The sequence below is a fragment of the Berghia stephanieae genome, chromosome 1, assembly GCF_034508935.2.
Source record: "Berghia stephanieae isolate SIO BIC M18660-M18661 chromosome 1, UCSD_Bste_1.3, whole genome shotgun sequence".
In the NCBI taxonomy this organism is placed as follows: Eukaryota; Metazoa; Mollusca; class Gastropoda; order Nudibranchia; family Aeolidiidae; genus Berghia; species Berghia stephanieae.
The window spans coordinates 134,421,877-134,446,876 of NC_088360.1; the positions used below are offsets into that span (position 1 = coordinate 134,421,877).

A 25,000-nucleotide genomic window follows, 5' to 3' on the forward strand; every position below is an offset into this window, starting at 1 on the left:
ATATCTACCTTCAATTTCCCGTTTTCTAGCATGATTTAATGTTACGCCCATGCATCATCTGGAAGACAATATGTATGTTTGAAAGGTGAGCATGGAAACGCTATGTGTATGTATATATATATATATATAATATATATATATATATATATATATATCATCGGCGTGGGTTCCACACGCACACGAATACATATTACCTTATGCCATTAAACAATGGGATAATACGCGATGGAGTCGTACTCGTGAAAAACACGTATTTAAAGTTTTGGCCAGATAACTCGTCATTTCAAATATCGATCGATTAAAATAACCCTCATCATCTGTTGTCAAAAAAGCCTCTCAAATTGGGAATTCAAGGGAAGGCTTCACGGAAGTCCTAGGTTTGAGAGTTTTTGACAAGACGAGATTCATTTTAATAAATCGATATTTTTGAAGGAAGAGTTTTCTGGTCAAAATTTTCAATACGTGTTTTGGTTGTTTTTTTTTTTGTTTTTTTTTTATGTTTTTTTTTTCACAGAATACCGCGATTTACCTGCCTCTGCGACAGGTGTCAGACCTCACCTGTGAGTACTGGGTACCAGCGATGCTTAACCTTCATGTACTGCCGTACACTGATTAAACAACTTAAAAAAAAAAAAAACAAGAATTGGTTAGAATTTTTTTTAATTCATACATCGATAGATTGAAATGATTCTTGAGCTTTCGTATAGAGCATTATCGACTAAATGTGCTCTAAGTGCTTGACAAAGGGCCCATGACCACAGCAACACGTAACTAGTGCGCTGTATAAAAAAAACAAGTTTTTGGGTTTTTTGGGGGGTTTTTTTTGCTTGAAGAAGAGTTTTTATTTAAATCAAAACGTTCCTTGCTACTCTTTTCATTTTATTTTTTTAAATTACAAGTGATTTGATCATTTAGTTGTCTAATTTGGACCTTAAATCATCAAAGAATCCTGACAATGTGGTAATTTCATTAATTTGGGTTGTTGTTTTTTTTAGATCAATTGATGACTGTCCCAGCGCCGCCCAATCACTCGACCAAGTCACTTGATACTTCAATCTCAACATTTCGTCTGTGCGTTGAATCGAAAATCCCTTTGATCTAATGCATACATTGTGCCTTACTTTGAGAAAACACGTAATTTAAATTTTAGCCAAAAAACTAACCCACTATATATCGATAGATTAAAATGACCCTTATCTCATCCAAAACTCCCAAACCCGGGACTTCCTTGAAGACTTCACGAAAAGTCTCAGGTTTGAGGGTTTTTGACAAAATGAGATTCATTTTAATTGAAATATATTTGAAGGATGCTTTTTCTGGCCAAAATTTTCAATACGTGTTATTTTCTTTGTACGGGATTGTAACAGGAAGTAACCTGTAACGAGATCTCATTTTTCTTGATATTACTAATTAACCAGTTACCTGCCGTTTTCTCGAAAAAAATAATATTTTAAAACTTGGCCAGAAACCTCATCCTTCAAATATCGATCGATTTAAGTGACCCTCATCTTGGCAAAAAATTCTCAAACCTGGGACTTCACGAAGTTTGAAAGATTTTTCCCAAGACGAGGGTCATTTAAATCGATCTATATTTGAAGGACGAGTTTTCTGGCCAAGTTTTTAAATTGGGCCTTTTTCCAGAAGTCAAAATTGGCTACCCGCGATCCCATCCCATCCCATGCATTTGCATGCCGTGTTTATTGATCTTATATAACTCTGATTGATTTTCCTGCATATTTTGTTATGATAAAACAAATCTGTAATTACGTGGTTCAATGTATCAGAACGGATTTATACTTGCCAAAATATTAGAGTCGGTTTTCTAAAAATATCATCTGAACAGATTGATTTACGTGTCGTTAGATTGTATTCTCGTGTTCTTGGGATTTAGTAAATTTAGATGATGGGGATAGATTAGACTAGATAGAATCTCAACAATGATACAACTCTCTGTTTATATCAAGCCAACCAGTCTAGGAGTGAAATGAATGACAACATTACTTCAATTTTAGATGATGTTATAATTAAGGAATTGAATGGATATTATTGTTATTATTGTTATCATCATCATCATCATCATCATCATCATCATCATCAACATCATCATCATCATCATCATCATCATCATCATCATCATCATCATCATCATCATCATCTTCATCATTTTTATTTATTATTATTATTATTATTATTATTATTATTATTATTATTACTACTACTACTATTATTATTATTATTATTATTATTATTATTATTATTATATGTAGTTTTACTCACCATCTGTGGTTTTCTTTGATGTGTCATGTTTACCGACAAGAAAAGATGTATCGATAAATCGATGAATATGTAAATGAAAAATAAAAAAAGAGAATAAAAATGGGTATAAAATTTAAATCTTAAACGAGTATTTAACGATCCCAGATTACGTCTGGTCGAATATTTAAGAGTTTTGAATAATGTGATTACCGTCATTGAAGTATCGATATTGTGTTTGTATACCGGTGTAATCCCCCAGCCCAGCACGTGCAGTAAATGAGATTATTAGGGATTAGCTGAACATTATGGGTATTGGGTGTGTAAAGGTGTTTGTTCATTCGTGACCAGATGGAATCGATTACGCCTGGCTGGTGTGTTGCGTCAGGGTTGACATGGAGAAAAACTGGGAGTTTGGAAATGTTTTTTTTTTTTTTTTAATTTTAATTTTAATAATAATTTTTTTTTTCGAATCTGCTTTGAACAAATTAAATATAGATAAATATAGAGAGAGTAGTTCCACGGGTTTATTTGTTCAATAAATTTGTACAAATTATTGCTTCATTTATCCTCAAGGCAGGCTAGATGGATTAATATTTCCATTTGAGCTTGAAAAAGAAAGTTGAGCTTTTATATACAGCAATATCCACTAAACGTGCTCAATACGCTTTTCAAGGGGTTCAACAGCAACACTTAACATGTAGGACGAGACATGACGCCTGTTCGGCGATATCACAATTTTTTTTCTCCGACAGAGACAACGCTGTTAACGGCCATGTACTCATTTTACACCTGAGTACGTTGAGAGAATGTGAGTTAAGACCTTTTCCCCAAGAACTCAGCTATACGCCGAGCAAGGCTCGAACCCACGACCCTCCGATCCGAAAGCGAGTGTCATACCACAAGACCACATAACCGAACAGAACCTTTTTTATATAGATAACCAGACTCTAAACGTTTAAGATTGCACAGAGTTTTGTGTGTTGGTCAGTTATACATCCGGATGGCAATGTTGTGAGCTTCTTAGCCATGCGCATACTATCTGTAAGCCATCTTACAATTGTGACCCTTCGTCTCGAAACGGTATTATGTCGGAATGAATTGGACCCCGAAAAGTGAGCTTTTGCATTATGAGAAATTGTTTTCATTCTCTAACATAACAAATCTAAACAAACCCCAAGCTTCGTGTTTTTGTCAATAAATTAAATTTTTTGCACGACATAATACTGTTTAGAGACGGTGGGTCTCAATTCAGGCCAGAATTTTAAATACATGTTTTTATTCAGAATACGCCATTGTTGTGTTGACGATGCCATTGGCTTTTATGTTTTCTTCCATCTCAATGGAATTCTGACATGACACTGACAGTAAATGCTATATTATTTATTCACATAATCGCCCGTTCAAAAGACGAGTAGAAGAGGAGAAGACAACCAGTACTATTCTATCGTACTATGGAGAAAAAAAACACATATTTAAAAATTTGGCCAGAAAACTCGTCCTTCAAATATCGACTTTGCGAAGTCCCGGGTTTGAGAGTTTTTGCCAAGACGATCGATTTTTGAAGGACGAGTTTTCTGGCCAAATTTTTAAACATGAATTTTTCCAGAGTACGGCAGTATTCTCAAACGACCCTGAAGCAATGTTAGTCGTGACGTAAATAGATTAACATGATGTCAGATAAGCCGAAAAACGACTAATAACTTTTCTGAGAGCTTTGGCCAGAAAACCTTTCATCTACATATCGATAGATAATTTTTTTTAAAATTGAGCTTTTATATAGAGCAATATCCACTAAACGTGCTCAAAGCGCTTAACAAACGGTCCCTGACCAACAGCAACACGTAACATGTAGAACACCTGTTAGGCGATATTATAAATTTGTTCTGACAGAAACGCATGTTACCGATCAGGTACTCATTTTACACCTGCGAGGCTCGAACCCAGGATCTTTCGATCCGAAAGCGAGTGTCATACCACTAACTAGACCATATAGCCACACATTTTTTTTTAAAATTGAGCTTTTATATAGCGCAATATCCACTAAATGTGCTCAAAGCGCTTTACAAGGGGTCCCTAGACAACAGCAACATTTAACATGTAGGACGGGACATGACGCCTGTTAGGCGATATTACAATTTTTCGGACAAAGATGACGCTGTTAACGGTCAGGTACTCATTTTACACCTGAGTACGGTGAAAGAATGTGAGTAAAGAGCCTTTTCCAAGGACTCAACTCTGCGCCGAGCGCGAGGCTCGAACCCAGGACCTTCCGATCCGAAAGCGAGTGTCATCCCACTAGACCACATAGCCGCACTAGACCACATTACCCCCAACTTAGTCAAAAAGTCTTTAATCGGTGACAATCCGAGCCATTTGTGAAGTCTCAGGTTTGTATCACGTTTAAGACATTTTGACAGTTAAAGATCATCTTGATCTTGTCCTACATGGGGTCGGCGTGGTCTTTCCTTCGTACCCGAAAGGTACCGAGTTCGATCACCTGCCGCCGCGCTGTGTGGCCTTGAGCAAGTCACTTCGCCCTAACTCAATTTGCGATGCTGCACTGCGGCTGACGCCTGGGTTATTCCAGTCTTCCCTTGGAATAGACCCTAGGGACAAATTCCCCCTAATTGGGATGAATAAAGGGAATTTGATTTTATTTATTTATTTATTATTAATGTAAAGTGTTGCTGTTGACGAGGGAGGGACCCTTTGTAAATCGCTTTGGAAAAGTACATCTCTCGTCTGTGGTAAAGCACATTTAGTAGACATTGATTGCCCTAAATAAAAGCTTAAGTTAATTTTTATATCTAGATATCACAATATATATGGCGTAACAATTTTTTGCACAAAATTTGAAAAGGGCGTATTGTCAGTGCACAGTTAGTAACATTGAACTATAGATATACACCTTGTACTACCAGATCGCTTGCGAGAATTGGCGGGGTTACTAAACGTCACTAAAAAATTACCGTGACGAGCACGCGAGCTTGTTCTTCGGTCGGCCGCCATAACTTGGGGCAAAGTGAGGTGTATGTGTGTGTTTGCTACGGTGTGTTTCGCCTTATTTGAAGGTAATAATAGTAAGAGTATATAGTTGAGGTTAAAAAAAAAGACAAAACAAGGCGTGCCATATTATTATTATTATTATTATTATTATTATTATTATTATTATTATTATTATTATTATTATTATTGTTGTTGTTGTTGCTGTTGTTGTCGTCACTGTCATCCCCCCCCCCCCATTATTATTGATAGTGGTAGTAGTAGTAGTATAGTAGTAGTAGTAGTAGTAGTAGTAGTAGTAGTAGTAGTAGTAGTAGTAGTAGTAGTAGTAGTAGCAGTAGTAGTAGTAGTAGCAGCAGTAGTAGTAGTAGTACTAGTAGTAGTAGTAGTAGTAGTAGTAGTAGTAGTAGTAGTAGTAGTAGTATAGCAGCAGCAGCAGCAGTAGTAGTAGTAGTAGTAGTAGTAGTAGTAGTAGTCGTAGTAGTAGTAGTAGTAGTAGTAGTAGTAGTAGTAGTAGAGTAGTAGTAGTAGCTTCGTCGTCGTCGTCATACCACTAGACTACATAGCCGCGCATTTAAAAGCCCCACTCTGACACTAGAATAGGATCTTATTTATTTTTTAAAAGAAATATGGTGGGATTATAATATTAATAATAATAATAATAATAATAATAATAATAATAATAATAATAATAATAATAATAATAATAATAATAATAAATAATAATAATAATTGTGATGACTATGATGTTGATGACGATGATGATGATGATGATGGTAGTAGTAGTAGTAGTAGTAGTAGTAGTAGTAGTAGTAGTAGTAGTAGTAGTAGTAGTAGTATTGTTATTATTATTATTATTGTTATTATTATTATTATTATTATTATTATTATTATTATTATTATTATTATTATTATTATTATTATTATTTATTGTTATTATTATTATTATTATTATTATTATTATTATTATTATTATCATTATTATTATTATTATTATTATTATTATTATTATTATTATTATTATTATTATTATTATTATTATTATTATTATTATTGTTATTATCATCATCATCATCATCATCTTCATCATCATCAGCATCTTCATCATCTTCATCATCATCGCTACTAATTTCTCAAAAAGCAAAATTACACAAACATGCATTCATACATTATCATGAGGCTAATAAAGTAATTAATTTGACTAATCTATGAAAGTAATTTTGCTGTCTTGAGGGCTCTAATATGGCATTTGTATACACAACAGGAATGCACCATATGGATGAATGAATTTAACACACTGAAAGACAAATGAATATTTAATTTACGGAGATGTAAATTGCAATAGTTAGGTGTATAATATTATAAACATTTTGTGATTTGCAATGTTAACCATTGTCTCATTAAAACTGTTTTGATAACAAATGAATGAAAACCCAACACGCCACTCCCCATTTCCGGTATAGGTTGCCTCAAGTATGAATGGCGTCGTATCGCGTGCTAAACGTACATCGCAAGCGATCTGGTAGTACAGATGTATATCTATGCATTGAACTAACTGGTAGGCGGCGATAAATCTGAAATCGACATCACATTATTTACAGATGGGGTAAATGTCAAGAAAACAGCCATCTGTCACGTGGTGGTGGTAGAAGCATCACAGCGATGATGATGCCAAAACGCGGCGTCTTTTCTATAGGGATTACTTCTATTTCTATTCTACCTGTGACTGGCTGATGATCCCTGAGGGTAACTCCCATAACAGTCTTATTCTGAGAACAAGTAATTTTTTTTTTTAATTTTGGCCATAAAACTCGTCTTTCAAATATTGATCGATTAAAATGACCCTCATCTTGGCAAAATCTTTCAAACCTGGGGCTTCGTGAAGCCTCAGGTTTGAAAGATTGTTGCCAAGATGAGGGTCATTTTAATCGATTGGTATTTGAAGGACGAGTTTTCTGGCCAAATTTTTAAATATGCGTTTTTTTCCTGAGTACGACATAATAGTACTGGTTGTCTTCTTCTCTACGTCTCGTCTTTTGAACGGGCGATTATGTGAAAAAATAATATAGCATTTACTGTCAGTGTCATGTCAGAATTCCATTGAGATGGAAGAAAATAATCAGCCAATGGCATCGTCAACGCGTCGCCGAAGTCCCAGGTTTGAAAGATTTTTGCCAAGATGAGGGTCATTTAAATCGATCGATATTTGAAGGACAAGTCTTCTGGCCAAATTTTAAAATATGTGGGTTTTTTTTTTTAGAGTACGGCAGTTTAGGATTCAATCTGGCACTCTTTTGTCTTGGTCTCTGAACATCATCATTAACTTATAGATAGAATGCGCTTGGCCAAGGAGTTCACAACATTGCCATCCGGAAGTATAACGGACCAACACACAAACTCTGTGTAACCATGAACTTTTATAGTCTGGTTAATACAGTTTAGTGAGAACAACTCACAAACGCGGATGGCAAAAACAATAACAAAGGCCTGAGTGACGTCATCTGCATACTATCTATAGCCTGACACTGACCAAAACAATGACGCCAAAATGCCTGTGTTTGGCCACGAAAGAAAACAAATCGTGAGTTGTATTCAATAGTTCAACCAATGGGACCACTTGTTTCCATGAGCACTACTAACGACAACTCACTAGGCGGTGCAAAAACCCAATAATGACGTCAAAATGCCAGTCTTTTTGGGGATTCAGTGTCAGGCTATAACTTAACGATGGCTACGCTCTGAACTAGTTCCTCCCGTCCGCCTTCCTGCATTGGGATCGGTACGTACATGCATTGGACACAGGGTTTAAGCCTTAGAAATATGAGTATAGATAGTTCGAAGATGACATCACTCAGGTCTTTGTTATTGTTTTTTTGCCATCCGCGTTCTTGAGTAATGCTCACTGAACTGTATTAACCCGACTATAAACGTTCATGGATACACACAGTTTTGTGTGTTGGTCCGTTATATTTCCGGATGGCAATGTTATGAGCTTCTTAGCCAAGCGCATACTATCTATAAGGTTCTTTCATCATGCCGTCTCCAATAACTTTTAATATATTGTTTAAAATATTTCTTATTACAATTCTTTTTTTTTTCTTTTTTTTTTTATTTTTCAATGATCTGATATACTGTCCTTTTTTAATTTTTATTGTGGTCAAGATATCACTACTGGCCAATATAACATATATTGAACGTCTAGGGTTTGGTTTTTTTTCCGATTTTATGGGGGGGGGGTTGGTGGGAGGTGGGGGTTATCAAAATTCATACAATATTGCTCAGCTTGTTATGTATAAATGTCATTTAAATTTTAACGTTTGTTTGACATTGACGCTATTGATGACAAAACGTGCAATTGTTTGGGTTTTAAATAATTCAGATAGAAAGAGATAATAATACATGTCTCATTCTCGATCCAGTCTAACTGGATGTCGTGTTATTAATTCACTCAACCCTAACACCGACTATATCCGTAGTTTACCCGGGTTACTTTTAGCCCATGCCTATTTATTGTTACATTTTTCTGAGACAAATTATAGACGTAGTATCAAAGCTAATGGTTTTAGTTTTTACATGTTAACGGTAGTTGAATAAAACTATCTATAATGTATATGCTCATTTTAAATACATTTTTCCAATTTTGAAAAGTAGAAAAAATCTCTAGGATTTAGTGAGTTAATAGAGGTTTAGAGAAAGGATATTATTTAAACCACTCACAGTCAGGAAATATTAATGTATGGCAAGGTTGAGCTGTCATGTGCGACTTATACAAATAATTTCATAAGTTCCACGCATCCCAATCTGCTAAGCATTGGTTTTCGTTGTACAGTACTCGCTGGATACTAGCACGCTCTTTGGAAAAGTCACGAAGCGTGCTAGAGTTCGAGCGTGCTGAAATTCGATGCTCATCGAGCTACCGACATAATATTACATAGATATAATTCTGTCACCCAGCAGCTCCGCGTGCCATAGGAGAGCGTGCTGGAAACTTGAAAAAAAAATCTTGAGCTTTTATATCGGTGATTTTTAAGTTACTTATCCTTATGGCCCGGTGGAACCATTCACAAGACAGTTAACATTATTATCAAAAATTTGCTTGTAGGGCCGTGATATACTACTTGCTCTTTTAAATCATGATTGAAAAGATAGCAAAATATAAACAGGCTGCGTGGCTCAGCGGTACAGTCTTTGCAAGTCACCTCGCCCTACGCCCTAGCTCAATATGCGGCGCTGAACTGCGGCTGACGTCTGGATTATTCCAGTCTTCCCTTGGAATAGATCCTAGAGAGCAATTTCCTCTATGGTGTGATTAAAGGGAATTTTATGTATATATTTATTTTATTTTATTTTATTTTATTTATAAACGTTGTTTTTTTTTGTTTCTTTGTATTCTACAGAATGTTTACTGACCAAATCAGAACGGACTGAAGGACGGCAGGAGATATTCCATCAGAAGTCGTCCACCAATTCCAGCCGTCCAAGAAACAACTCGAGTCAATTTGACCAATTGTTTGACCAATCCATATGTTTTAGTTCAATCTATGTGTTATTCTTCTATTCTGAAAACAAAACGGATTATAACTGAAGGAGTGAATTTCTACACGGTCAACACCACCCCAGACTACACAATACATTCCACCAGCTTCAACCATGAGTTGTTGTTGTTGTATGAGAGCAAAGGTCAGTTGAGAAACCCTAGAAAATTGCAATTTTATTTTGTCCCATTCTGAAAAAAAATATAACATTTTCGGCCAAAAAAACTCGTCTTTCAAATATCGATGGATTAAAATTACCGTTATCTTTTCAAACAATTTCAAACCTGGGCCTTCTCTTCAAAGGACCTTCATCTCGTAAAACTCTTTCAAATTTTGGACTTTCTTTGAAATGACCATCATCTTGTCAAACACTCTCGGCGTTTTTAACAAGATGAGGGTTATTTTAATCGATTGATATTTGAAGGACGAGTTTTATGGCCAAAATATTAAAAATTTGTTGGATTTTTTTTTTAAACAGAGATCGGTATCATTTTCTCCTTTTATTTCCTGTTGTCTTCTGGCACTTTCCTACTCACTCCATATCTTGTTATCATTTTCTGTGTTATTTTCCTCTTTCATTAAGACATTCACAGCATAATAGAATTCAATAGTTTGATGTCACGTCCGCCCAGCAACGAGCAGCTTGGTTCTAAACAAAGAAAATAGGTACTTTTTATTCTTCATGCTGGCTAGAACTTTTTCACGAAATGTGATCAGAATGTATAAAAGTCAATACATGATCAGATTTCTAATGTTTTTCTCCTCTGGTTACACTTTTGTGCTCGTCGGAGAAGTATTTCATAAGGGCGTCCGCCATTGTTCCGATAGTTTAGAACCAGTTATTAAGTTACTATGCGTCATTACGAGGGAAGTGACGTCACGACTGTTGAAGGCTATTGAAACTGAGCCAGTAACAACGATCGTTCTCTTAAACGTTTCCGTTTCGACTCAAAACAACGTCAATGTCAGGTTCTTTATTTATAAACCATGAAGTGATTTCGTTTGCTGATTGATCTTTCTAGGTTGAAAGATTAAGAATAATAAAAAAAATGTCTACTGAGTTTCTAGCAAAGTGCAGATCTTTTTTTTTCACCTCTTTGAAAAGCTATCCCTGCTATCGTGCGGCTACGTGGTCTAGTGGTATGACACTCGCTTTCGGATCGGAAGGTCCTGGGTTCGAGCCTCGCGCTCGGCGTTTAGTTGAGTCCTTGGAAAAGGACTCACATTCTCTCACCGTACTCAGGTGTAAAATGAGTACCTGGCCGTTAACAGCGTTGTCTTTGTCCGAAATATTGTAATAGCGCCTAACTGGCGTCATGTCCCGTCCTATATGTTAAATGTTGCTCTTGGTCGGGGACCCCTTGTAAAGCGCTTTGAGCACATTTAGTGGATATTGCGCTATATAAAGCTCAATTTAAAGCTCAATTTATACTTTGATGTCAGTCAATGAATGTTTGGTTCGTTTATCATAATTTAATCCAGATAGCCTCGTGGAAGCAAGTTCATCTCTACCACTTATTGAGTTTCGGAAGTCTTCTGAAGCTGGGTTGAAATGAATTTGGAGGTGTAGCCATACGCTACTACTACTACTACTACTACTATTATTATTACTACTACTACTACTACTACTACTACTACTACTTTATTACTACTACTACTACTACTACTACTACTACTACTACTACTACTACTACTACTACTACTACTACTACTATTATTATACTACTACTACTACTACTACTATTATTATATACTACTACTACTACTACTACTACTACTACTACTACTACTACTACTACTACTACTACTACTACTACTACTACTACTACTACTACTACTACTTACTACTACTACTACTACACTACTACTACTACACTACTACTACTATTATACTACTACTACTAATACTACTACTACTACTACTACTTATTATATATTATTATTATTATTATTATTATTATATTATTATTATTATTATCATTATTATTATTTACTACTTCTACTACTACTACTACTACTACTACTACTACTACTACTACTACTACTACTAGTACTACTAGTACTACTAGTACTACTACTGCTACTACTACTACTACTACTACTACTACTACTACTACTAATACTACTACTACGGTTTGGGTTAATTTATAGTAACATCTTTTAGAGGCGACATGTTATGAAAACTACTCTTTGTCAGAGCCCAATATTGACGTCGAGCCAATTCTCTCTCTCTCTCTCTCTCTCTCTCTCTCTCTCTCTCTCTATCTATCTCTCTCTCTCTCTCTCTCTCTCTCTCTCTCTATCTATCTTTCTATCTCTCTCTATCTCTCTCTCTATCTATCTTTCTATCTCTCTCTCTCTCTCTCTCTCTCTCTCTCTATCTATCTATCTATCTTTCTATCTCTCTCTATCTCTCTCTCTCTATCTATCTTTCTATCTCTCTCTCTCTCTATCTATCTATCTTTCTATCTCTCTCTATCTCTCTCTCTCTATCTCTCTCTCCCTCTCTCTCTCTCTCTCTCTCTTTCAGTATGTGTGTGTGTGTGTGAGTGTGTGTGTGTGTGTTTCTCTCTTACAACGTGTTATAGTGCAGATCCTAAACAAGGTTAGCTAGTTTAACAAAGATAAACACATCCCTGTTATCTCCTAAGTGTGGAAATCTAACAGATATTGATTAAGACCTTTCAAATGTCGTATTTACATTTTCATGCAAACACAATCATTAGCTCAAGAAATCCCACTAATAATTGATACCCGGATGTGTGTCGTGTTTAAAAATAGTAACAGTCATTGTGTTTCCGGTCATGTGAGGTGGAATGATCTTTGTTTCAGTTCATGCGTGTAATATAGGTAATCTACCTACTTTCTGAACATTGTTTCTCATTTTATTGTCTACGAAAATAACTTGTGTTGCTACTGTTTTACATCGGAGCTCAATAGATTATTGCGCATCATTCTATTTATGGAAACACTCTCGAGATGTACATTGTTGTATGTTGTAAATGATTCTACTTTTTGTTAACTCTCAATGATCTTTTGGGTTTATTGGGTTTTTAGGGAGGGGTTTTTTATGTTGTTTTTGTTTTTTTGTTTTTTTGTGTTTTTTGTTTTTTTTTTTTGGGGGGGGGGGGGGGGGTGTTTTTTTTGTTTCTTGGGGTTTTTTTTATTTTGTTTGTATGTTTTGTTTTGTTTTGTTTTGTTTTGTTTGTTTTTTTTTTTTTTGTTGTGTTTTTTTTTTTTTGGTATTTTTGTTGTTGTTTTGTTTTGTTTTGTTTGGGGTTTTTTTGTTTGATTTTTTTATTTTGGTTTTTTTTTTTTCTCAATATGTATAAATCTAGCAGAATAACCTCATTAATGAGTGCATTCCCATCATACATCATATTAGTGGAGCTCTTATCTGCGATAAATTAAAATGCCAATGTCTTGTTGATATGAATTGTAAAAGGTCGACTGATGTTGAGAACGACTTAAAACGAAATGAAAACTTCTGTCTGCTGTGCAATGACAAAACGTCTTTTTAATTATTTTGGCCAGAAAATTTTTACCAAGTGGGCTGAGGATAAGTGGCTCTGTCTCAAGATTTCTTCAATTTTGAGAAAACGACCTAAAGTTTATTTGTTGTTTTAAAAAAACTGTATATAAACTTCAGCCACTGTTTTGAACATAAGGTATGATAAATATTTCGATTTTAACCATTTTTTCGTCAGCTAAATACATTTTAAAAAACTAGAACAATTAATATAGTGCAATATTCACCAAGCGTGCTTCAACACGACTATATACTGACTGTGTCAACCCCGATTCATTAACCCACAACATGCTGTGTAAAACACGGCAATTCTTCTACACAACACTGCCGTGTATTGGAAACGGCAAAACACAGCATCTTTCCTTTTTTGCATCAGAAAATTTATAGACTAAACTTCAAATGATTCGTCATGTTATGGCCGTAAATGTGTCGTGAAAACCTCAATTATTCATTAACCCCCAACATGCTGTGTAAATCACGGCAAACCAAAACAAGTTCTACATAACACTGCTATGTACTGGCTGTGTATTTAAACCCCAATTCATAAACCCCCAATATGCTGTGTAAATCACGGCAATCCAGGGCAAGTTCTTCTACACAACACTGCCGTGTACTTACTGTGTAAACCCCAATTATTTATTAACCTCCAACATGCTGTGTAAATAGCAACAAACCAAGGCAAGTTCTTCTACACAACACTGCCGTGTATTGACTGTGTAAACCTCAATTCATAAACCCCCAACATGCTGTGTAAATCGCGGCAATCCAGTCGTAAGTTCTTCTACGCACCACTAATATGTACTGGCTGTGTAAACACCAATTCATTAACCCCCAACTTGCTGTGTAAATCACGACAATCTACGATCTTTCATTACCTTCTTTGATTAGAATTCCCCACGGTCTTGCTGGGCACGTTCTTCTTGACAACACTGCTGTGGACTGGCAATGACAAAACACAGCATCTTTCCTTTTGGTGCCAGAAATCTTACACTCTAAATATCGATCAATGAAGATAACTCTCAACTTGTAAACATAATATTTTAAACCTGAAACTTCTTTTAGAAGTCAGAAATTTGATTATATTATTTGGTCAATACGTTTGCGGCTATGTGGTCTAGTGGTATGACACTCGCCTTCGGATCGAAAATTCTTGGGTTCGAGGCCGGAGAGGCGAGTCGTTGAGTCCTTTGAAAAGGTTCTTTACTCACATTCTCTCACCGTATTCAGGTGTAAAATGAGTACATGACCGTTAGCAGCGTTGTCTCTGTCCGAAAAAAAATATTTATAGTATTGCCCAAAAGACGCCATTTCTCGTCCGACTCGTTAAGTGTTGCTATTGGGACACCTTGTAAAGCGCTTTGTGCACGTTTATTGGATATTGCTCTATATAAAAGCTCAAGTCATTTTAGACAAAACTCAAATCTGCGACTTTTTCTTAAAAAGTCTAAAAATGTATAACATTTTGCCAGTTCGTTCAAGGGAGGAGCGGGGGAAAGGGGGGGGGGGGTGCATCTTAAATGATCGAGCGATAGTTGAAGGGCGATTTTTCTGGTCAAAATTTTAAAAATGTGTTTGGTTTTTTTCTTTTTGTTCATCAGCTACAATATGACGAGTGATCGATGAACTGATGTTACTGTTACTGTTCACTGTTCACCGTTTCTCGTCTGGATTCCACCAATAACCCGTAGCAGTCGTACCATTTTTTATTAGCGTTAGAGGCGAAAGAGTTCTGGGAACAAGGGAGGTAATTTACTCGTCATCGATCTCATTCGCTTTATTCGTTTAGCATAGTGGTTGGTGTGGGTTTTATTCACAATAAATACACTGGCCACTGGTTTTAATGTATCGTTTTAGAAATAATTGTGTGGCTATGTGGTCTAGTTGTATGACACTCGCTTTCGGATCGAAAGGGCCTGGGTTCGAGACTCGCTCGGCGCACAGTTGAGTGCTTGGAAAAGGCTCTTTACTCACATTCACATTCTCTCATCGTACTCAGGTATAAAATAAGTACCTGGCTGTTGTCTCTGTCGGGGGAAAAATGCAATATCTCCTAACAAGCGTCATGTCCCGTTCAACATGTTACGGGTTGCTGTTGGCCAGGGACACCTTGTAAAGCGGTTTAATGGATATTACGCTATATGAAAGCTCAAGTTTGTTTTTGTTTTTTGTTTTTTGTTTTTGTCTTATTTAAATTGTAAGATGCGGTATTGGAGATCTATTTAATTGTTTAATTCCAAAAAATATCATGGTATGAGGGCCAGCGTGACTCACGGGTATGGTCTTTGCTTTTCACCAAAAAGGTACCGCCTCGCTGTGGGACCTTGAGCAAGTCACCTTCCCCTAGCAGCTCCTTTGCGGCTCTGCTATTCCAGTCTTTCCTTGGAATAGACCCTGAAGACGAATTTCCCCTTGGGGGTGAATAAAGGAGGTAATATTTCATATTTCTATGACGTCGATGGCCATGAGGCACGATGTCTGATCAGCAGTAGGTAAAGCATTCGCTTCGCACGCAAAGGGACCGAGATCGGACTCGGGTGAAGTCGATATTTTTTCTGACACTCCCTGTTTTCCCAGAAGTCATTGGATAGCTGGGTCTTTCAGATGTGGCGAAAAGTATTTTGCGATAGACTAGCCTCCTACCCTAAGGGTAAAAAGCAATTGTTATCGTCGGTTTCACGGTAAATAAACCGAGATAAACTCCGGCTCCGTGAGCCCAATGGCTCTCGAAGCACTACAGTAATGGAATGTGAGTAAAGAGCCTTTTTGAAAGGACATAACTTGGAGTCATATAGCGCGGGTCTCTAACCACAGACCCTTCGGTCTTAAGGCGATGTGCCATACCACAGACCACTCACTAAACCGCACCATATTAACGTATCTAGTTATTTATATGTTCCTTTCAATGATGTAGTGGTTTATTTCAAATCCCTCCTAACTTTCTCACGATTTTAAATAACTCAATAGCCACATATTTTCTCATAGCGCCCCTAGATAATTTTATTACCCCAGCATAATTAATTTTACAATCTGCCACCAGACGACTTCTGTCTTTAGGGAAAACTATGACAGCGTGGCTCAGCGGTAATGTCTTTCCTTCGTATCCCCCGAAAGGCACCGAGTTCGACCACATGCCGCTGCGCTGTGTGACCTTCAGCAAGTCACCTCGCCCTAGCTCAATTTGCGGCGCTGCACTGCGGGTGACGCCTGGGTTATTCCAGTCTTCCCTTGGGATAGACCCTAGAGACAAATTTCCCCTTGGGGATGAATAAAGGGAATTTATTTTTTAATTTATCGATCTAATTTCTATTTGTCCCTACCTACTTGCCACTTCTCCTACATAGACGCGACAAATGAATAGATATATTTTATTTTTATTGATATCTAAACCATTTCTAGTTCAATAAGTTTGCACCAGACAGTTCCCTCAGAGCATTTTGTTATTTAACCTTTTCAGTGCCGGACTCTGGAAAGACAGCGTGTTTTAGAATTTTAGCCAGAAAACTCGTCCTCCAAAAAATATCTATCGATTTAATTGACCCTCGTGTTGGCAAAAACACTCAAACCTGGGACTACGCAAAGTTTTCCTTTTAAAGTCCCAGGTTTGAGCCTTTTTTTTTTGGCCAAGATGAGGCTCATTTAAATCGGTGGACGAGTTTTCTGGTCCAAAAATTTTTAACACGTGTTTTTTTTTTCCGGAGTACAGCAGTTAATTGGTTAATCAACCGAGAATTATCGATTTGACTATTAATCCGTTAGTCGTGAGTAAGATCTGAACAAGTGAGTGTGTATGAAAGGTGCCAGACAAAGCAAGTAAGAAAAATACACGTAAAAAAAAACATCCCAAAAAAAACCCAGTCTACCTCGACTGGTGAGCGAGCCTCAGACGTGCTACCATTACACGTCTGACCGGTAATCAGAAGGTCTGAGGTTCGATCCCAAGTCGAGCTCGACTGCTTTTTGGGGGGATGTTTTTTTTTTTGTTTTTTTTTTCGTATTTTTCTTTCTTGCTTTGTCTGGTACTTTTCATACACACTTGTTCAGTTCTTTATCTTACACCGGTGCCTGCTCCTTAATTTCTTAAATGTGATATAGTCGTGAGTACGTCACGCTGTTTGAGCCGCGAGTACGTCATGCTATTTGGGTCGTGAGTACGTCACGCTGTTCGGGTCTGTCTCATTCACTTTTTGTCTTTTCAAGTCCAGGAGAGTCCAAATCAATTCAGACGTCAGCCGCATTGCATGAATTCTAGAAAGATCTCCAAGCTTTCAATCGTCTCAAATGACACGTCCTTTTTTTCTAATGACTTCGAACTAGTTTTCTTGGCGAACTCGAGACGCTGTCGATACGAAATAATTGATTGATTGAAATTCATGCGCTTCAGGTTGCCGAGTCTGTTCTGTCGTTAGTTGTAGAAAAACGGTATCTGAGATATTAACCTTTTCCTATCCAACCATTTTCAGAATTGTCCCAAAATATCACACCCACCCAACACAAAAAAACTTATGTTTTTCTTACTCAAACAGAAATGCAACAAATAGTTTAAATTCTATGCATATTATTGATCAGTAAATTAACTCTAAAACACAGTGTCACGTTTTTATAGTTATAATATAATAATACAATAATTTGTGCGGCTATGTGGTCTAGTGGTATGACACTGGCTTTCGGATCGGACCGTGCTGGGCTCGAGACTCGCTCGGCGCATAGTTGAGTCCTTGGAAAAGGCTTTTTACTCACATTCTCTCACCGATACTCAGGTGTAAAATGAGTTAACAGCGTTGTCTCTGTCCTAAAAAATTGTAATATCGCCTAAAAGGCGTCATGTCCCGTCATAAATGTTAAATGTTGCTGTTGGCCACCTTGTAAAGCGCTTTGAACATGTTAAGTGGATATCGCGCTATATAAAAGCTCTTTTATAAACTAAAACATTTTCCTTTAAATTGTGTGATTTACTATATATATATTAGCGCAATATCCACTTAATGTGCTCAAAGCGCTTTACAAGGGGTCCCTGCTGACCAACATATAATAATGTAGAACGAGGCATGAAGCCGCTAGACAATATTACAATTTTTTTCCGACAGAGACAACGCTGTTAGTGGCCAGGTACTCGTTTTACACCTGAGTAAGGTGAGAGAATGTGATTATAGAGTCTTTTCCAATGACTCAATTATGCATCGAGCGAGGCTCGAACTCAAGGCCTTCCGATCCGAAAGCGAGAGTCATACCACTTGACCACATAGCCATCGTGTCAAAAGCTCTCAAACATTCTTTATATCCTATAGTCTAGTTCGAAGTTGACGTCAAACGGGTCTTTGTGATTGTTTTTTTGCCATCCATGTTTATGAGTAATCTCACTAAACTGTATTAACCAGACTATAAACGTTCAAGGTTACACAGAGTTGTGTGTGTCGGTCCCTTATACTTCCGGATGGCAATGGTGTGAGCTTCTCAGCCAAGCGCATCCTATCTATGTTATACAGACAGTGAAATAAAATTGATGCATTCATAACACACACCGCGATGCATTCGTGTTGATTCCTGCCTGTGTTCAATATTTGTTTTGCTTCTCGTTGCAAAAGCTGTTGTTATTTATAGCATAATTATTGTCGACGCCTTTGAAAAATGCATGGGCCGATTTCTCTCTGAAAAAAAAATATTTTGCGATAAAGTGCACGTTTGTACGTTTGCTTGCTTGTGTGGTTAAAAGATGTTTTCAAGTAGATTTTATTCCCGGGCTCTTTAGATCTCACGATACATTTTATTCAAGTGTGAAACAGGAAACCCGACTCTCTCTCTCTCTCTCTCTCTCTCTCTCTCTCTCTCTCTCTCTCTTTCTTTCTTTCTTTCTCTCTCTCTCTCTCTCTCTCTCTCTCTCTCTCAATATATATATTGTCATTATAAAGAACTGAACAAGTGTGTATAAAAGTTGCCAGATAAAGCAAGAAAGAAAAATACAAGAAAAATACCGTCCCAAAAAATCAGTCGACCTCGACTGGGGATCGAACTTCAGACCTTCTGATTACCAGGAAATCAGAAGGTCTGAGGTTTAATCCCCAGTCGAAATCGACTGATTTTTTGGGATGGTTTTTTCCTTGTATTTTTCTTGCTTGCTTCCTTTGTCTGGTACCTTTCATACACACTTGCTCAGTTCTTTATCTTACACTGGTGTCTGCTCCTTAATTTCTTATTGTCATTTTACGGTCAAAAAAGAAAGAGAAAAAAGCCAAATTGCTTGATATCAAATTTCTACCAAAGAGGTGAGATGACTATTGATCTCCCTCTGATTGCGATCCTTCCATTCAGACAAGCCAGGGGTGGGATATTGATTGAACCATGGGACACCACACACAGAAAGTATCACAAAGGGTTCTATTGTTTTAAAAACGTACAACGGTCATTGCTTGCTACCCTTTGGATAGAACACTAGTCTATCGCATTTTCCGCCAGATCTATCAGACCCGGTTTCCCAATCAATACTGATGGAGTTGAAAAAAAAAACCCAACAAAATCTCGACTTTAATCGGAATGGAACTCGGTCCGAACCCAGGACCTTCCAATCCGAAATCGAGTGTCATAACACAAAACCACAAAGAGGTGCGATGACTATTGATCCCCTCTGATTGCGATCATTTCCATTCAGACAAGCCAGGGGTGGATATTGATTGCACCATGGGACACCACACACAGCAAGTATCACTTCGGGTTCTATTGTTTTACAATGCATCCCATTGTAACATTGGACTGACTGGTAATGGAGAAGAAGAGGCTCTGAATTGGATTCAGTAGTCTGATGTCACGCCGCCCGGCAACGGTGGCCATCTTGGTTCTAAACAAAGAAAATCATTACTTTTTATTCTTCATGCTGCCTAGAACATTTCATATGCCTTGTGATCAGATTGTGTAAAAGTCAAAAGATGATCAAATTTATGTGGGGTTTTTTTTTTCCTCCGAATACACTTTTATGCTCGCCGGGGAAATATTTCATACGGGCGTCCGCCATTGTTCCGATATTTAGAGCCAGTGTTACTAAGTTACCATGCGTCATTAGGAAGGAAGTGACGTTACGACTGTTGAAGAGTATTTGAATGGGTTATGTTAGTGTATGAAATAGAACGAAGTTGACGTCACTCGGGTCTTTGTTATTGTTATTGTTTATTTGCCAACCGTGTGTATGAGTAATTCTCTCTAAACGGTATTAACCAGACGAGAACCGTTCAAGGTTACACATAGTTTTGTGTTGGGCCGATATATTTCCGGATGGCAATATTGTGAGTTTCTTAGCCAAGCGCACATTATCTATAGATAGTATGCGCTTAGCTAACAAGCTCACAACACCCGGAAGTGTACCAGACCAACACACGAAACTCTCTGTAACCATAAACTTTTATAGTCTCTGGCTAATAAAGTTTAGTGAGAATTGGATTCAATAGTCTGATATCACGTTGCCCAGCAACGGCGGTCATCGTGGTTCTAAACAAAGAAAATCGGTACTTTTTATTCTTCATGCTGGCTAGAACTTGTCATAAGTCTTGTGATCAGAATGTGTAAAAGTCAAAACATGATCAGATTTTTTTTCCCTCTGGATACGCTTTTATGCTTGTCGGAGAAATATTTCATAAGGGCTTCCGCCATTGTTCCAATAGTTTAGAGCCAGTTACTAAGTTACCATGCGTCATTACGAGGGAAGTGACGTTACGACTGTTGAAGCGTATTGCTCATAAACGAGGAATGGCAAACAAAAAAAAAAAAAAAAACAATAACAAAGGCTTGAGTGACGTCATCTTCATTCTATCTATTAAGTAATATTATTTGACGGCTTTATTATTATTATTATTATATTATTATTATTATTATTATTATTATTATTATTATTATTAATTATTATTATTATTATTATTATTATTATTATTATTATTATATATTATTATTAAAACAAGAAAACAAGGTTTTCCAGACTTGTTCATAATCAGTGCAAACGTTTCAACTTCCCTTGTTGAGAAAGCACGGGCGGGAGGGCGCCGCCCAAAACTCATTTACAACTAAACAGATTGAGACAAGCATTGATGCTTGTCACGGCGGCGCGTTCAGAACCTTGACTCTCTCACTCGGCCCTCGTGAGTGACTGCCAAAGAGGTTTGTCAACGGCGCGTTCAGAACTCTAGCTCTCTCACTCGGCCCTTGCGAGTGACTGTCAAAGACTCCATGTGTAGAGAAAGGATGAAGACAACGCGAAATCAATATTATAGTCTTACCATGGCAGGTTGGATATATCTCTCTCTCTCTCTCTCTCTCTCTCTCTCTCTCTCTCTCTCTCTCTCTCTCTCTCTCTCTCTCTCTCTCTCCTCTCTCTCTGCCTCGTATGACTGCCAAATTTGTCACCTGCGTTCTAACTCTAGCTCTCTCACTCGCCCTTCGTCTTCAAACTCCATTTCAGTACAACGCTCATTTATAGTCTTACTCATGCTTCTTCTCTCCTCTCCTCTCTCTCTCTCTCTCTCCTCTCTCTCTCTCTCTCTCTCTCTCTCTCTCTTCTCTCTCTCTCTCTCTCTCTCTCTCTCTCTCTCTCTCTCTCTCTCTCTCCTCTGTGTGTGTGTATCTATCTATCTACCGCTCCCTCTCGCTCTCTCTATCTCTCTTCCCCCTCCCTCTCTGTGTGTGTATGTATGTGTGTCTATCTATCTATCTATCTTTCTCTTACACACACACACGCACACACACCCACACACCCACACATTCTTTCTCCCTCTGTATACATCTTTCTATCTGTCTATCTGCCTCTCTCCTTTAAATCACACAGACACACAATCACACACTCCCACACTCACAAACTCACACATTCAAACATGTCTATCACTCTCACCCTGTAAATATTTGTGTATGTTGGAAGGTTATCATCTGTCCAATCATATCCATTCTCTCCATCTATGTATTTTGCACTTTAAAACAAACCTAATATTTACTTTATTCTTTCACACCCTTCTCAACCAGTCTTAAAAACTAAGCTTTATATAGCGCAACATCCACTAAATGGGCTCAAAGCGCTTTACAAGGGGTCTCTGGTCAACAGCAACATGTAGGACGGGACATTACGCCTGTTAGGCAATATTATAAATTTTCGGACAAAGACAACGCTGTTAACGGCCAGGTACTCATTTTACACCTGAGTATGTTGACAGATTGTGAGTAAATGTGAGCTTTTTTCAAGGACTCAGAGCAAGTCTCGAACCACACCCCTGGACCGTTACTGTCCAAAGGTGATTGTTAGACCACAAGACAAGTGTGTGGTCTAGTGATATGACACTCTCTTTCGGATCGGAAGGTCCTGGGTTCGACCCTCACTCGGCACATAGTTGAGTCCTTGGAAAAGGCTCTTTACTCACATTCTCTCACAGTACTCAGGTTAACAGCGTTGTCTCTGTGGACGGGGGGGGGGGGGAATTGCAATATAGCCTAACAGGCGCCATGTCTTGTTCTACATTACGTGTGGTTGTTGGTCAGGGACCCCTTGTAAAGCGCTTTGTGCACGTTTAGTGGATATTGCGCTTTATAAAAGCTCAAGTCTTTGTTTGTTGTAGTCTTTTTTTTCATGGGAGACAGAACAGCATTTATTCCACCCATCTCCCTAAATTATGTGTCAGTGCATGACATAAACAGTCGAAAGGTGAAAATTTTGGATTTGCATATTTTTTAATTTTCTGAAAGAATAAGCTCTCCATAGAATTTTAATCTTTATTTGAAGTAAATCGGGTGATTTTTCAAGAAGTCCTTGTCTGATGTTTGGGAAAGGTATCCAGCAACTTTACTCAAATTTCATACTATTTCAACTTGACTTGCTGTAAAAATATTTAGAAGTAAAATTAAGCTTTGATATTTCCCGAAGTTGTACAAAAAGGATTGATTTAATTATTTATGACAAGAACTCATTTTTGAAAAAAATTGACCCTCTAACTAAACTTGGCAAAATCTCAGTTCAAACCTTTTCACCATCCGACTGATTTTGTCATTCACTGTAACAAATATAACGCGCAATGATATCATGTTGACAATGATACGAGTACTTTATGACGTCAGATTATCAAAATGTCATTTTTTTAAAATCAGATTCTTTAAAAAGAAGTACCTATGATTTGAATGTTTTCAAAGATGACGAAATCTGAATCGACGGAGGGGTAGAATAATAATAGAATTCTTACATTCTTGAGTACTGGAATTCGAAATATTTTGTTTCCAACGCTCACTCGCAAGCTCGTGCAGCGGTTAGGAACGTGTCCGGAGTTCCAAAAAAGCAAGAGTGTAAGCAAGAATCGTATATTCTCCATCAACTAACGAAAGAGTGAAAATGGAAAGGCTTCGTATGGGAACAAAACAGACAATGGACGTTTCGGGTACAAACCCTTTTGTTTTCCACGTTTATTTGTGTATTGTTGTGCTGACGAAGGGTTTGTACCCGAAACGTCCATTGTCTGTTTTGTTCCCATACGAAGCCTTTCCATTTTCACTCTTTCGTTAGTATTTTACGATCACCGGCTTCAGGCAGCCCTTACCGTTTTCTAATATTCTCCATCAACGTAACGTAGGCTATACCACCACCACCAGTCAGTATCAGACAGGAGGAGATTGGATTGGAAAACGAGTTCTGGTTCAATATCAAATTATGCCAATTTAATTCCATCAAATTCATTTAAATCAACATCTAACCTAACCCTTTCCGATTACCGCCCTGCCCCCCCCCCCCCCCCCCCCCCTTTCCTCCACCCTTTCCTTCCTTTATTCAGCTTATTATATAAATCGTGATTTATATATTTTTATTTTTAGGCCAGAAGAAACCAGTGCTTCATCCCGTCGCGTTCTGTCGTACTCTGAACTGAAAATAAAGAAACGTTTTAAAAATTTTGGCCAAAAAAGTCATCCTTCCAATAATATCAATCGATTAAAATGGCCCTCATCTTGGCAAAAACTCTCAACCCTGGGACTTCACGAAGTCTCAGGTTTGAGAGTTTTTGCTAAGATGAGATTCATTTTAATTGATTGATATTAGAAGGATGAGATTTTTTTTGCCAAAATTTTTAAAAACGTGTTTTTTTTTCAGAGGACGGCAGTGTTGCCTCTTTATCAATAACTTAAAATATGACTGTTTTTGGCAGCACATTGATTATTTCCCCTTGTGACGTTTTAGTGTTCGATATCCAGAATGCGTAATCGAAAGAACTCGGTATCTTTGCCAAACACTTTTTTTCAATTTAGCCATAAATCGACATACTTTAAACATAGATGAAATAAGATGACTCTCGATTTGTCAATAAATATTGAACCTGAGACTTCTTTGACTTTTAGATCTTTTCGAAATTCTCTTAAATTGAGGATTTTTTTTAATAAACCGAGGGTCATTTATATAATTTTGATTCATCGATTATGAAGTGAAGACATTTTCGGCCAAATTGTAAAAAAATAGCGTTTTGGCAATGTGAGGCATTTACACTCTCCGGCCCCGCCTCAATTAAGCCCTCGGGGTTCTTATCTGATTTTTACGAAATAAGAGAAAAGAGGGAGAGAGACATTCTGGAATAATATTGCCCCCCCCCCCCCCCCCCATCTTGTGTCCATCATGGATGTAACTCGCTCTTTCTCTCTCTCTCTCGCTCTCTCCTTCTCTCTCTCTCTCTCTCTCTCGTTA

General features: G+C 37.5%; 1 protein-coding gene across 1 annotated transcript in view; it reads left to right on the top strand.

Moving 5' to 3' along the window:
- LOC144963255 (choline transporter-like protein 1) overlaps window positions 1–25,000 on the top strand; it is a 244,856-nt gene that overhangs the window by 165,688 nt on the left and 54,168 nt on the right. The window contains exon 3 of the mRNA XM_078897123.1: window positions 9,657–9,939. Coding sequence (XP_078753249.1) covers window positions 9,910–9,939 — 30 coding nt within the window. The 5' untranslated portion in view covers window positions 9,657–9,909. The remainder of the gene's footprint in view (window positions 1–9,656; window positions 9,940–25,000) is intronic.